This window comes from Microtus pennsylvanicus, chromosome 2 (genome assembly GCF_037038515.1).
Source record: "Microtus pennsylvanicus isolate mMicPen1 chromosome 2, mMicPen1.hap1, whole genome shotgun sequence".
NCBI lineage: Eukaryota > Metazoa > Chordata > Mammalia > Rodentia > Cricetidae > Microtus > Microtus pennsylvanicus.
In genome coordinates, this window is record NC_134580.1 from 57,155,348 (window position 1) to 57,171,302 (window position 15,955).

Below are 15,955 nucleotides of genomic sequence, written 5' to 3' on the forward strand. Positions count from 1 at the left end.
TCTTCAAACACACACAACCATTATGCCAAGGTTTATACACAAAATTCCTGCGTACTTTATAATTTCTGTTGAAAATTTCTTTAGTGTATAATTGTAATTGCGGTAACTATTTCATTATTATAATAGAACCAGAATACCAAGAAGCAGAATTATAACTGAAAGATTCGTGACAAAGGAGAGAACTGTGGTCAGTTTTCAAGGGCAGTCAGGAATTGTTTAGGATTGACTTGAGCGAACTGATACAGTTTTGTAGCCTCTGGGATCCACTGTCTTAATATTCTTGACATGGGAAATGCTGTTATTTTAATGAATTAAATATGAGCACATCAAGATGCTCACCAGCCTCCCCTATTAGTACTGAAGAAAAAGTTTCATGAGACAAAGTTTGAAGAATGCTAGTGGCAGCACACAAAATAAATTCATAATCTGCAATCAGATTTTAGAAGCCTAGTGCAAAGATAAATGTTCATAATAATGAATTTTGGTGAAATTAACTTCATAGAAATTGTCAGCAAAGTCTAATATACAGATTGTCACAAATTCACCTTGAATGAGTAACATTTTCAGAATAGGAGTACTTTGATCCAGCAGAATTATTTGTCCTTTTGTAATAACAGCAAGTGACCCTTCTTCTGGTGGGGGATTTCCTCCCCATGAGGAGTTGGCAGACCAAGCATCAACATATAAGAAGTCAGTATTCTCCTGTAACAGTGTGTAAAGAAGTCATAGATTCAGAGGATTTATCAGGAAATATCTCAAAAACCAAACCAAAACAGAACAAAAAACCAACCAACCAAAAACAACAACAAAAAAAAAAAAAAAAAAAACAGGTGATGGTGCTTGTCTTTAATCTCAGCACTCGGGAGGCAGAGACAGGCAGATCTCTGTGAGTTCGAAGCCAGCCTGTCTACAGAGCAAGTTCCAGGACAGGCTCCAAAGCTACCGAGAAACCCTGTCTTCAAAAACAAAACAAAAATCTAGAACAAGATACACTGTCTAAGTAATGAAATGAAGCTTACTTTAAAGATGTTACAGATGACACAATTATTTCATGATTATAAAATGTTAAAATGTATTATGAATTATATCACACATGGAATAATTAAAATAGAGAATAAAAATATGAATGATAAAGCACAAAACTGTGCACAGCTTAAGTAGAGTACAGGAAGAGTTAAATTATCTGTGGGAGCTATTAAAATAAGATATCCACTAGCAATCAGCCCACCTCCCGGGTGCGAGATTTAATTGCTGTGGTTACCATATACAGCTGCCATGATTACCAGTTTGGCCATGCCGATGTTTCTGATGCTGACATGAACTGGAGCCCACCCTGAAGGAGCATGAGCCCTCGTCATGCAGATGATATGTGTCCTGTTGGAATGCTGGACATCACATTTGTCACGGGCTATGGAGACATGAACATCCTGTGTGTTTTCGCTGTAAAGAAAGAAAAGGTTAACCATGTACAATTACCTTGAATTTCTACTTCACATATTAAAAGCTCTGCATCCATATGTTACTGTAAAACCAGCGGTTGTGCCCTATGGCCTATCAAAGCGCAGGCTGGCAGTATATTAAAGAGTTAGAAATATTTATTGAGAAAAAGGAAACCAAGACTATAAGATGTCAGGATCCAGAACTGTAGAAAGCAGCATGTGTCCCAACATTAAAGGAAAAGCTGCTTGGCCTCAAGCCACCAAGATTCATTGTGGTCTCCAAACAGTTGCATTTTACAAATTGTAGAAACTGCTCGTGAATGTTTCCCTTTGCAATATTTTAAGCACAGTCACAAGCCTTAGAATGTAACGTCTACATGAAACACACGTTTTAAGGAACTGTTATCCCTTGAGACACTAAACTAGTCCTCAATGCCTTGAAGTCAGCTTTCTCTCCTGAAGAATGATGGCAGAGCCTCTGCCTGATGGCATCTGAAAAAGAGCCTGGCTGGTTGCAAAGGAATGGATTTGGTTTAGGGAAAAGATGTTTCTTTTCCACCCGTGAAACATACTGTGACTGGAGAGAAGCTGAGGAGAAAGCAGAACAAATGGTTTATTTGTGTTTGTCAACTTATTGCTGGTTTGGGGCAACTCATTTCATCTCTTGCACCTTAGCCTCCTGAACATGAAGTGGGATAAAACAAACAAACAAAACCAAAAACTCTTATATGGAGGAAAAGGAACCTTCCGCGGGTAAGAAGGTCCCCAGCACAGAGTATGTATTCAGTGAATGCAGGCTGTTAGGTGCTATTTTGTGCCTTAAGCATGACTTAGAGACAGAAAAGTTCATGCTCCGAGACTGTCCTTGATTACTGTGAGTATTAGGAGAGAAAACTGTTCGGCTCGCGTCTAGAAGCGTGTTAGTGTGCCCCTGTGTGAAGACGGTACCTGAATCCGGATCCTGTGACTGTAAGTCTGGTGCCCCCTGCGGTGCTGCCTCTCCTGGGTGATATTTCAGCGATGAGTGGAGTGAGAGACAAGGTGTATGTAAACGGCATCGTGGACTGGGTTGAGTCCTTTCCGTTGACCACACTCACGCCACAGGCTTGTTCTGGTCCACTGCCTATGGAGAGGGACGCAGACTGAGCATAGCTCTGCCGTCAGGCCCAAATGCACTCTCAAAACCCCTCAATATTTTCATTATAATCCTGTTTTCCCCATGACCACTTCATAATGCACACAGATTGTACACGAACTAGCAAAGTCCTCTAGCAACAGCTAAAAAAAATCATAGAACCTATATCCACCATTAACAGGAAAGGGGAGAGAAAAGGGAAAAAAAAAAAAAAGGAACCCTCTCAGTCTTCCCTTAGAACTGCTCTTGTGGATAGTTCTAAAAACCTGCCTGCTTAGATTTCCAATCCCAGGAAGTCCAATGCTGCAAATTAGAGTTTGAAAAAGGAGATATAGAAGCACAGACAACACAGGAGTCGGAAGGAGCTGAAACACAACGTAGAGCCCATGAAACATGCACGAAAGAAGAGGAGTCAGTGCTGAGAACCACACCCTGCCAGTTTTCAACAGTGTTGCTGTGTAGTTTTATCAAGATATCAACTCTAGTTTTGAGATGATGAATACAACTAAACTGCAAAAAGTTCACAAAAGTAAAATATTATGTCAAAATATTTCCATTTAAAGCCTGTTCCTTGTCTAAAAAGCCATTTAAATACCTTCCTAAATTTTGTTAAATAATGATGACAAATCTTTACTTCATACTGGATTGTTGAGGTTCAGCACCCACCAAATTAGGACTCTTAGTGTCTCCATTTAACAGAAAATATGGAGTAGGAAGACACCTACTTACTTGGAAATAAAAAAGAAGTGGCAAAATATGAGATTTAGGGGCTACCCAGAATTAGGTTTTATTTTTCAACCAGTAAAAATGAGAAAGAATTATAACAGTAGGAAATCATGTATCACGTTCCAGATATCCACCCTCCTACATATGTTAACCTCACAATAATCCTATGAAGAACACCATTCTGTTAAACTTAATTTGGTCCGTGAAGAAGCTGAGGCAGACAGAGGTTGAAAACTTTTTCCAAAGAAATGCTTAGGGGTCAAATCCTGTTGATGACTGCCAAGGTTTGTACACAAAAGAATTGTACTAGTTCATCTTTTAAAATTACTTTTATTTTTTGAGATTATACTGTAAATACATAATTTGCCTTCTTTTCTTCTTGTCCTCCAAAACCTCCCATATACCCTTCCTTGCTCTCTTTCAAGTTTATGGTCTCTTTTTCTAGCATTTGTTCTTAGATTCATATATGTATACATATATATCATATATTTCCAAATACAACATGATCAGTCTGTCGAATGTTACTTGGGTTTATGTTTTGGGATTGGATAACCTGTTGGTGTGCTATTCCCTGGAGAATATTATTTATCTGTTTCTCAGCATTTGTTAGTTGCCTTTAAGAAAACTTAACTAACAAGAACCAAAGACATGTTCTCCATTTGAATGGGTAACTAAGACCCAGGCACCAATTGATGCCACAAACCAAAGTCCTTGGAGTTACAATGGTAGAAAGAAAGGCTCTTACCAAATTTCTTAAAGTAAGGATGGTAATAAATCAGACTCAATCACATCAGAGAATTCAACAACTTGAGAAAAGAGACTGTAATTGTACTAAAATTTGCATTCCTCAAAGGCAGCCATTCATCTTTTTTTTTTTTAAGTACTTACCATTATTCGGTGGAGTCTCACAGAGCAGCGTTGTAGAGTCAGACCCAAGTCTGTCTACTGCACATTTGTAGCCACAGACCAATACAGCTGAATTCTGTGGATCAAACCCCGCGCCGGTCACAGTCATGGTTTGGCCACCACCAAAGCTCCCTGAATCAGACAAAACCAAATGAATAAGCAGAGAACTTCTTCTCTGTACATATTTGCTTCAGTTAAAAATCTGAAGAGGAAAGTACTTTACACAAACTTTCTTAGCTCTGAAATTTATATTATTAATAAAACCAAATACCTTCTAATTGCAGTGTTTAAATCTTCAATGAATAAATGTTATTTCTGTTAACAAGTAGTAATTCTAGAAACTAAAATTTAATTTAGAAGAGATGTCACAAATGATTTCAGAGTACTCAAAACATACATATAATATTACTACTTAATTGAATATTTTCATCATACATTGTAGAGGTTTTAATTGTTCATTTTCAACTAGAAGCACCATTTTCTGTGGAAACAATTATATTTCAGTTAAAATAAATATTTTTAAAATTTATACACGTAACTTGCCAATTTAAAATTTGATAACTTTTAAGCAAATGATACTGCCATAAAATAAATATAGAACATATTATTTTGGAATGACAAATTAATACTCTTGTATTTTAACTTGTTGGACAAATTAAGGTAGGTATTTTTATGCTTATAAGAAGCAAGTTATGGTAGGGCTTTAAGAATATATTCTTTCTAAGTGAGTGCTGAAATAACATAAACTAACTGATCACCTTGTCTTGGATAAATATTCTGAATATAAAGTGGGTACTCAAATTCAACAGAGGAGAGGGCAGAGCCTTTTGTCTTGTGAAGCATCGTCACAGGAAACATGCCCCCTGCATGTTCTCCCACAATGCACTGCAACACAGTGTCATTGACGGCAGTCACGTTGCATGCAGTGTCTTTTATCATCACTGAAACATCCGCGATATCAAATCCAAGGTTTGACCCCGTTATTTCAACTTCAGTTCCTGGTGGACCTTAAAACAAAAAGGAAACAATACAAATACATGTTACACGTTAATGTTTCTGTATGCATTTGAAGATATGTAGCTTTACCCCTGTGAATAAAATAATATTCATCTGAACTGGGCGCCTTTAACCCCAATACTCTAGAGGAAGAAAGAGGCAGGTGGATCCACATCACTGAGTTCAATGCTAGCAGGGTCTACAGAGTAAATTCCAGATTGAGAAACTATCTTGAAAACCAAAACCAAAACCCAAACAAAATAATATCTAATGTTTAAAAACTATATAAGTAACAGTACACATGTGTTACGCACATCTTTACTATGGTATATACCAGCCTATTGTACATTCATTACTTTTGACTTATATCACTGTGCACCGATTTCTAGTTCTTCTGTCCATGATAACATATAAATTACTTCTTTAGACTGATAGAAAAAAGAGAAAGAGGGCAGAATGATCTAGAGGGTCATTGGATTTTTGTGGATTGCTGATCTATGGATTTCTGAACATGAGACAGTATTTTATGCTATCTGTGCTTTTGATCATAGCAATTCATTTTTAGAACAAGCTGTATTTTCTGTTACTCAAGTATGTTCAGAAGCTAGACTTTGAGAAAAATATGACATGATATGTAGTTAAATAGTTATAGTAGAAAACAGAGGACAGGGGACTAGTAAAGAAAATATTGATGTTAAGGCATTAAAAATATATACAAGGCCAAAATTTTCATTTTATTTTTTCTTTTAATTTTTTGGTAGAATAATGCTTTTATTTTTTAACCTTCCCATGTATTCTAGTAAGTTTTGCACATGTCTGACTTTGTGCAATGGCAGTTAGGCACAACTGTCTTTGAAGGGCTGGAGTGATGGCTCAGCAATTAAGAGAACTGGTGATATTCAAGAATACCCAGTTTGATCTCCAGCATCCACATGCTGGTTCACAATGGTCCCACGTGTGGCACACATACATACTTGTAAGCAAACATTAATACATAAAACAATAAAATAAAAATTTATAGCTGCTTTTGGGTTTCCATTTTCCCATGTAGTCACTGTGTGTGTGTGTGTGTGTGTATACTTTTGTATATTTTTCAGCCAATCTTATATTTATTATTTATTTAATTACCAAAGAAAACAGAGGCCATGAAGAGTAAGCCATTAAGCAGTGCTCCTTCATGGCCTGTTTCAGAACATGCCCCCAAGGTTCCTGCCTTGACTTCCTTATATGATGGACTGTAATAAGGATGTGTTCACCAAATAAACCATTTTCTACCCAAGTTGCATGTTGTTTTCAGTTATCCTAGCAACAGAAAGCAAACTAAGACAGCCATTCTATTGACTCTAGTTAGCTGCAGCTGCTTTTCTAGGATCCTTCACACAGATGATGAAGATTCAAATAGTGTGAGGATTAGAAACTGTGGCATACGGCAGAGGGTAAGATGCCATCTTCCTCTGGATATGTCACTTCCTCATAAAGTTCATAAAGAATTCTGTTGTACAAACAATAATCAGTTGGTGCTTATAGAAGTAATATACCCTGGACAATTATCAGTGTTAATGAGATCAATCACTTGTTAATTGTTTGTTTGTTCGTTTTTTGAGACAAACTTTCTCTGGGTAACCGTCCTAGCTGTCCTGGAACTCACTCTTGTAGACCAGGCTGGCCTTGAACTCACAAAGATCTGCCTGCCTCTGCCTCCCGAGTGCTGAGATTAAAGGTGTGCACCACCACTGCCTGGTCTCACACATGAGTCTTAATAGTTGCTTCTTATGCCACATCAGTATTAATGACATAAACTACTCATTTTGCTTCCAAGATAGTCATCTATTTTTTCCTCATTTTTAATTTAGATCAAGTTGATGTACATTGTCTTCCCATATAAAAGTTGGAATTTTATACTGAGAATGTATGAAAAAAATGCATAACACTGCACAGAACTTGAGTCCCATGCATTATATTAATTAGTTTAAATAGGACTAAGTAAAATATATACTTGAATGTCATAACCCATAATAATGAAAATGACTATAATATGACATCAATACAATAAAAATGCATGTAGATAATAAAGTACCTCTATTCGGGATAATTCTTTTGAGAAATGGAGTATCCTCCATGGCATATGTAAATGACAGAGGTGGGTAAACAATTGCATTCACAGAGATCTTGAGACTGGCTGTTCCAGCTCTCCCAGCCGGGGAGCTGCAGTAGACCTCACTGGAGTTGGTGAACACAATCTGACAAGGGTTGTTCCCAACAGTCACTGTGGTATTGCCAGGAGCAAAGCCATTGCCTGTGATCACCAAAAAGGTTCCACCAGCGATGCTTCCGGTGGTTGGTGAGACAGAAGCTACTGCAGGGCTGCTGACAGTCAGGTTTCCCAGAGCCAAGCCCTTAGACCCAACCACGACATGGAGAGAATGAAGTCCCGCTGGTAGAGGAGTCATAGAAACACTGATGTTATTTTCATTCACTTCGATTGTTCTCAACTGTTGACTTCCAATAAATATAGAAACGTCTTCCAACAATGTCCCAAAACCCTCTCCTTCAATAAGGAGATTTCCAGGTCCTTTGATAGAGTCTGGGAAGAGTCCAGTTACATAAGGAGCAAGGTTTTCTAGGTATGAAAAGCTGCAGTTGCCCTGACATTGGGAGGGGACTCCATGTATCACAAGGTCAACAGGAAGAAGCTGTTGGGGAGCAGGAGTCGTTTCACATTCAATAGCTGTGTAGGTCACAGTAAGAACTTTACATGGGAAATCACCCATAAAGACGTCTACACTGGCAGAAGAAGCCACAAATCCAGAGCCGTGGATGGTCACCCTTGTCATTCCTGTAGTCGATCCCACGCTTGGCAACACCATATCTATGTTTGGCAAAAGGACAAACCGCCTGTCAAATTCGTTGGGCACTGTGTTGATAGCGGCACCCAGGTTGTAGACAGTCAAAGTAACAATTTCTCTGATGCCAACATCCATTGAGTTTTGAGGGTCAATACGACACATAATAGAATTTTCACTGCTTTCTTCTACAACACAAGGGTAGCTACCAACTGTAACCTGGAAGAAAAATGAATGTAAGATCAAATACGTTAATACATTACTCTCATATGAAATTTGTGTTTGTATTAGCATCAATTGTATTTTTAAAAAGAGAATCCCATGGAAAAATCTGTATTCATAAAATTAATTTGGGGAGCCGATGAAGACATGTCTTAAAAAAAAATGTAAAAAGTATTCTTATAATTGGCGCAAGTGTGTTAATAACTGTGCTCTTCACATTAGCCGAAAAGTATAAAAACTATCTATAAACTGGATGAATGAACAGACTTAATGTGATATATGAAGTATTTATTTAGCCATAAAAAGCAACGAAACATGAATGAATTTCCATATATTATACCAAATGGAAATAGATGTTTATGAGGAACTGTACATTGTAGAAAGATGTTCAGGATAGGCACACCTATAAGGAGGAAAAGAGATTAGCGATTGCTGGTATGCTGAAATGGATGAAGGAAGTGACTTATGTTCAAGGAGGTTTCTTTTATGATTATGACATGTTTGAAAAATTATTCCAGTCACAGGTATACAACTCCATTATTATTATACAACCACCCCCCCAAACCACCACACACATTTATAAACTTGAAGTGACCAAGTAGTGTGCCAGTTACAGACCATAAATCTGATGAAGTCAAAGAGATTGTGGCCAAATGTCTCCTTTTTACTGAGTATGTGGACACCGAGAAGAGGTTTTATTTTCTTACCTTATTAGCACATGCAAGAAGACTGAAGCCGTGTCCACTGATAGTTATGAGTTCATTCACTGTTCCCGTAGAAGGAGTAATGTTGCTTATAGATGGTGAGACACAATGTGAAAACTCAAAGAGTAATTGATCTGTTTTTCTAACCCTGGTATCATTCAGGCCACACAAGGGTTCTGTTGCTAGGCAGCCTGCTGCCGTACTTGCCAAGTACGAATTCTCTGAGCCTGCTTTAGACAAAGAGCGATCTGTAAGCCATGTAGGCTATCCTGTACAAGAACTGGATTCAGACCCCATTACTGCTTCCTTCAGTGAAGGAGGTGGGTGAGACTTGGGTATTCTATTAGCAGAGTGACTTTGTGGAATATATTCCAGCCTTAGGAGGAGACAAACACAGGTTGACCCAGCCATCTGACATCTACCGGCATCTACTCTACAAAGGTCATTTTCAGCCCAGCTCCACTGCTGCCCTTTCCACGTTTAACCATCTTACCTGTAGCATGCGTTGCCTCAATGTTTCCCACAAACACTCGCAGGGGAACATGCCTGCTTTCGGCTGGTAAAACGTTAATGACTCCTTGGAGAGATATGGAGTGGGTCTCATCAACATACCCGCTGCTGTAGTAATGGATTCCAGGAGATGTAAACTCATAAGAAAATGAACCTGCCATAAAGTAAGATTGTACACAAGAAATACAAGCAATTAATGACTCTTTGAAAACTAGGTGAGGAAGTGGGAATTATCATTTAAATGCACATGCAAATGACAATTTTCTTATTTTTCAAATGTCTAATAGCTCAAGGGGAAGTAGTAGAGAATAATTCACTGACTATAAAGTGTAAATATATATATATATACATATATGTATATATGGAAATTTGATACAAAAAGGCAAGATCCAGCTTTACTTTTTAAAGAAAACCATGGAAAGTCAGGCCTAATTTATCAAATTTGAAAGAAAAATAGCATGCAATGAAAATGTAAATATATTGGTGCAAGCACAGAACAAACTAGTCAATTGGAAAGGCACACTACCACTAGATGTTCTACAAGAAAGGTTGATAAGCTGATTCCAATCAACAAAAGTTCATTGTTTGTTATCAGATCAATGTGAGTAAAACAGTTCTTATTTTCATTGTACTTTGCTGAATAACACATTTCAAGTGGTCAGTTATCATGGAATCAATAAAGGTAATAAAGACCAGATTTATTATGGCATGTTTAAGACAATTGTTTAGACTTATTTACAATGTTTTTTAAATAGGCATAAAAATGCTAAGTTAACTACTTCATGGTTTTATTTGTACTGGTAATTTATGTAAACATATTTACTGAATCTTAGAACAAAGGAACACGATAAAAACTTCAAGAAAACAGAAAAGTACCTGATGCAGACTTTTGTTTTCCATTTGTAAATCCTTTGCCGTCATAAGTCACACTTCCAGGGCTGGAGACTGAGAAAACCCTGTACCCTATACTCCTAAGAAAGGGCTGTGCTCGCCAGCGCCACACCACAGTATCCCCCACAGTCACATTTAAGACAGGTGGTGACCAGGCATAACCTAGTCCGTGCTCTGGGAAGAAGAATGGAGGCAGATTTTAAAAGTCAAAGAAGCAAATGTCTGAAAAATCAACCATGAAAATGGTCATTTTTACAAAGGGAGAACAATGTTCAAATTAGTACTATACTTCTCTTGGTACATAATTTAAACAATCGAACAAAATAAAACCAGGATTACTAGAAAGCAGGATAACGAGGTGAAAAGGAAGAAGTAAATTGCAACCAATATCTCTAGAAATGATGGGCAGGAGACACTAAAAAAAGTTGGATGTTCAGTAAATAAGCTGTTTGGAAATATTGCGTGGAGTGTTTGAAAGGAGTCGATCAACTCTTCTTACATAAAAAAATTTTGGGAACAACTGGGCATGCTCATAATTTCAACTCAAATTTTATTTCTGAAACTCATGACTGCAGTAATAAGCTGCAGCAACTCTGGAGGTCCTGGACTGCCACAAAGTCCCTGGCCTTCTTAATGCAAGAGCATCTCATATATGACAACATATGTAGTATATAGCCTGGCCTTCTTAATTCAAGCTCATCACACGTGTGACTACATATACACTATGTACTTGACTTTTTAACTGCATAAGGAGAACGTTGCAGAAGTAGACAAGAAATAACATCAATTATTTGAACAGCTTGAAATGCAAAATAAAAATAAACTTAATTTAGGCATGAAGTCTTTCCTTTTTTTTCTAAAATATTAGTGTTCCTTGATATCTTATCCATTAGGGAAATGGAAAAAAAACTACTTTGGCTTGCAGGGTCAGAATGGCTAAGATCAATAACAAGCTCATGCTGGCCAGGATGTGAAGCAAAAGGAACACTCCTCCATTAATGCCGGGAGTGCAAACTTGTACAACCACTATGGAAATCAATATGGCAGCTCCTCAGAAAATTGATCTATCTCAAGAAAAAGCAGCTATACAAGTTTTGTGCACATACTCAAAGGGTGCTTCATCCTATCACAAAGAAACTTGCTCAGTTATGTTCATAATGGCTTTATTCATAACAGCCAGAAACTAGAAACAACATAAATGTCCTTCAACTGCAGATCAGATAAAGTAAATCTGATACTTTTCCATCGTGGAGTATCACTCAGCAGTGAAAAAGAAATGGCATTATGAAATTTGCAGGCAAATGGATGGAAATGGAAATAAATCATCCTGAGTGAGGTAACTGAGACCCACAAAGACACATATGATATGCTCTCACTTGTAAGTGGATATTAGATGCTTATAGGATTAAAGCTATTATCCATGCTACAATTCACAGACCCAAAGAGGTTAGGTAATAAGTAGTCTCTAATGTGACACGTGGATCTTCCTGAGAAGGGAAATAGAAAAGATTTTGTGGGCAGATGAGGGATGGGTGGGGATGGGTGTAGGAGGGATCATGTGGGGGATGGACGGAGAGAGTACAGGGACGGACTACTGGACCTTGGGGGCATTTGAGCGCTGAAAGAACCTAGTGCAGTGGAAACCCTCTGGAATATGCAAGGGTGACCCTTGCTAGGACTCCTAGCAATGGAGAGTATGGAACTTGAACTGTCCATCTTCCGGAACCAGGCAAGGCTTCCAAGGCTTCCAGTGATGCAATTAGACACCAACCCAGCCACAAAACCTTCGACCTTCTCTTTCCTGCCTGCAAGATGTGCTAGGGTAATGATGGCACTGAACGTGTGGGAATGGCTAAACAAGGACTGGTCTAATTTGAGGCCCACACCAGGAGAGGGAACCCACGACTGGCTGTTATACTCATAGATTGAAGCCTACCCCAGTTGTCATTAGAGAGGCAGCAGAAACCCACAGCTAAACTTTAGGCAGAGAGAACCCAGTTGGTAGTCTCCATCTGCACCCCATCTTCAGAGCTCAGGAAACCCAATGGAAGAGGGGGAGGAGGAACTGTGGGATCCGGAAAGGTCAAAGACCTTGGGAAAACATGGCCCAAGGGAATCAACGAAGCAGGGCTCATGGGTGCTCACAGAGACTGAAGCAGCAATCACAGAGCACACACAGGTCTGCACTAGGTCCTGTGCTAATGTTAAGGTTGTTTGCTTGGTGTTTGGGGGCCGCTCCTGACAGAGGGAGGGGAGGTATTTCTGACTCTTTTGCTTTTTCCCCCTACTGTGTTACCTCATCCAGGCTTTTTGTGAGGATTTGTGCCTATTGTTGTATCTTGTTTTCAGTCTTCAGCTGATGTCCCTGGGAGCCTGCTTTTTTCTGGGGGGATACTGGGGATGGGGGGGGTGGGGTGACAGCGGGGGTGGGGGATTAGACCAGAGGGAGAAGAGATGTGGGTACCTGGGTGGAGAAGGAGGGGAAACTGTATTGTGTGAAAGAAGAATAAATAAATTTTTATTTAAAGAAAAATGTTGATTGGTACCTAAATGTGAGCCATTGTTGGTAATATTGAATACAGTTCCTGTCGAATGAAGAGTACATTTGATGACATTTTCTGATGATGAGGTAATGTCGCATGGGAAAGAACCTAAAAATATAAAAGGTAGGAGAAACATTTTCAGGTGACTTTGTGACCTATAGAGAAGAACTATCAGTCATAAAGAGCCAATGTTTAACAAAGCTCTGTGTTATAGGGGAGGATCTTTGATATTTTGTGCTCCTGAGGCTGACTCTAGCTGTATTTTCACAGAAGGATTTTACACACATTAAATATACAATGAGAACTGATTAAAGCTGAAACATTCAAAAGCTGTTCACCTTTTGATCATCCATTTAACTACATACACTTGACTTTTTTTTTCTACATTAATTTAAAAAAATGTTCTGGAGAGAGGTCTCAGTACTTAGAAGCTCTTGATGCTTTTGCAAGTGCTCCAAGTTCAGTTCCTACCACCTGTGCTGAGTGACCCACAGCTACCTATGACTCCAACGCCAGGGTGTCCAGTGTCTTACTCTGACCTCTATGAGCACCCATAAACATGGACCCCTCTCCTCCATGCACACACATTAAAATATAGAAAAGCAACTAACAGTATTTGTGTAACCTTTCTTACGATATGGAAAAAAACATTGAAAGCATTTGCTTAACAACCCAGTGCCTCCAGCAGATCCTTTTAGCCAAGAAAAACCTTAACAGCGCCCCCTACAGGGAAAATGTTTTACCTAAGAGGACGGAATTTTCGGTTGGTATTGGGCTGAACCCCAAACCCATTATAGTGAGCTCGGTGCCACCGTACAAAGAGCCTCTGTGTGGAGACATGTGGGTGACTTCCAAAATGTATCGTATGGAAGCATTTAACTTGTTCCTGAAAAGAAAAAAAGAATATATTTCCAATGAGCTTCCTCACCTCAGGTCCCCAATGTTTTGAGAATAAGAAATAATCTAATACATGTGTAATTACACATTAATTTCTCAGACCAGATAATCTGACAATCATTTGTACTTTTGTTAAATAAGTATATTAATTTTGAAATCTAGAGTTTTTAAAAATCTAATAGCAAAAGTATGTGAGATGAAAAGTCTTATGATAATATAGGAAATATGATTGTGAGAAATGATGGCACACGAAATTCTTTAAAGTATTTTGCACTTTTACTATAATGACTTATAAAAGCAAATATACATGTAAAACAAAGATACCACAAAATTTCATACATAAGAGTAATTAATTTTTTGTACAATTCAGTTTAACTTCTCTTTTTGAAACTTTGTCAAAACTTTCTCATAATCTCAGGGAAAACATTTTTTTTCACTTTGCTTTCCTATAAGATATTATGCCTGCTAGGGCACCATCGAAATGTCCAATGTTCTTTTGACCTGATACATCCTACGTCCTAAGTCCTACCATGAGAGCACAATCTCTGTAGATCCCAATGGGGCTTTGTGTTGCTTTACATGACTCCTTTAGCATGCCAAATTACTGTTTCTCCATCTGCCATCTAAACAAATAGTTTGGGTTTGACTCTTCATATACTATCATCCAGGAACAGCAGAAGTTAGCAGCTGTTCAAGAACCCTGTGAGCTCTTCCCTGTGAACTCAACAAAAATGCAACCCCTGGATTCTGTTTACTGGTCCTCAGTCCCTATAAGATTTTGTGACAATCCTATGTCCTTCTATTCTGATATTTGCTTTCTTTGCCTTCTTTTAAAGCTACTAATCTATCTTGCTCTTCTTCAGAGTATTCTAAACTAGCAATTGTTTCAGAGAAGAAATAAAATGTTCCTGTTAACAGTATCAGGGAAGAAAATTCAGAACAGAATCAGTGAGGGATTATCTCCACCCCTTTCTTTAGATGGCCAGGTAAATCTCCTCAGAGAATCCTGCCCTATTCTATTGTCCATTACACACTTTTGTAACTCCTAAGATTTACTATTAGTAAACTTTTCACATATGTAATTGTTGCAGTAATCATTTAACAATATCTTGAGCACCAACAGCACAGGAAATTATTGCAAGTCCAGAGTTAAACAAATGCTCTCCCCCACTGCCAAAATTGCTTGAAAAACATTTCCAGGATGAACATAAGCCACACAACAGTTACAGAAATCCAACTACACAGAGAATTTTTATAATCCGTTCCAAATGGTTTGTTCAAAAAAACCAAAGCATTATTACATATTTCATGAGAATTTTAAAGATTTTTTTTCTTATGAGATATAAAAAGGTAAAGAAAGCAATCAAGATATTTGAAAATTAATGACTTTTTTATCCCAGTTTTATTAGCCCCATGCATTCCACAGCTCTAACAATTATAATCAGTATCATACCTTGTTGATGCCAAACCCCAGTTTCTGACTTTAACATGGATGTCATGTTTTCCTGGCGGTAACTTGGGCAAAAGGCATGTAATATCTGTGAAGTTTGAATGAAGAACCTGGCAGGCTTTCCCTCCAACATACACCATATTTTGTGCGAGTTCATTTCCAAAGTTATAGCCCTTAATTGTTAAATTGATGTTTCCTATTGTTTTAAAATAAAAATACAACTTCTTATATAAAAGTTAACTTTTTAATCCGGTACAAAACTTGTACTTTAACCAAACCAACATATTCATCTTTCATAGGATTTAGAAACTGTTGACACATTCAGAGGCAAAATTCCAAAGAATGAGTTCATGCTTCTATGTACATATAAAATGCATGCTTCACAAGGGAAAAAGTATTTAAATAATTTTTCAAAGATATATATCTTTCTCACCATTTTTCATGTTGAGAGCAAAATTATAAGTTCAGTTATTTATATTTAAAAGCAAAGGAAAGTAAAGAGCACATTATAAGGAGCAAAACTTGAGTGAGAAACCATGCTTTGAAAGACTTTCTGGAAGTGGCTTCCATATATCCATCAAACGATTGATTTTTTTTCCTATTTGTGCTCAAGAAAAAGTGGGAAAAGTCACTTGTGGACTCAAAATTACAGCCCTGTGATAGGTGCTATAATAAAGATAAAATTAAGAATGG

General features: G+C 37.9%; 1 protein-coding gene across 3 annotated transcripts in view; it reads right to left on the bottom strand.

The window, feature by feature from the left end:
- Pkhd1l1 (PKHD1 like 1) overlaps positions 1-15,955 on the bottom strand; it is a 126,291-nt gene that overhangs the window by 55,890 nt on the left and 54,446 nt on the right. For 2 of the 3 annotated variants that reach the window (XM_075961048.1, XM_075961046.1), the window contains 12 exons: positions 15,266-15,458; positions 13,659-13,801; positions 12,919-13,023; positions 10,358-10,546; positions 9,465-9,635; positions 8,975-9,201; positions 7,280-8,264; positions 4,965-5,213; positions 4,189-4,338; positions 2,388-2,562; positions 1,284-1,440; positions 546-702 (listed from right to left, as the gene is read on the bottom strand). In XM_075961048.1, the coding sequence (XP_075817163.1) occupies positions 546-702; positions 1,284-1,440; positions 2,388-2,562; positions 4,189-4,338; positions 4,965-5,213; positions 7,280-8,264; positions 8,975-9,201; positions 9,465-9,635; positions 10,358-10,546; positions 12,919-13,023; positions 13,659-13,801; positions 15,266-15,458 (2,901 nt within the window). The remainder of the gene's footprint in view (positions 1-545; positions 703-1,283; positions 1,441-2,387; positions 2,563-4,188; positions 4,339-4,964; positions 5,214-7,279; positions 8,265-8,974; positions 9,202-9,464; positions 9,636-10,357; positions 10,547-12,918; positions 13,024-13,658; positions 13,802-15,265; positions 15,459-15,955) is intronic. The other variant, XM_075961047.1, reaches the window with a different exon arrangement.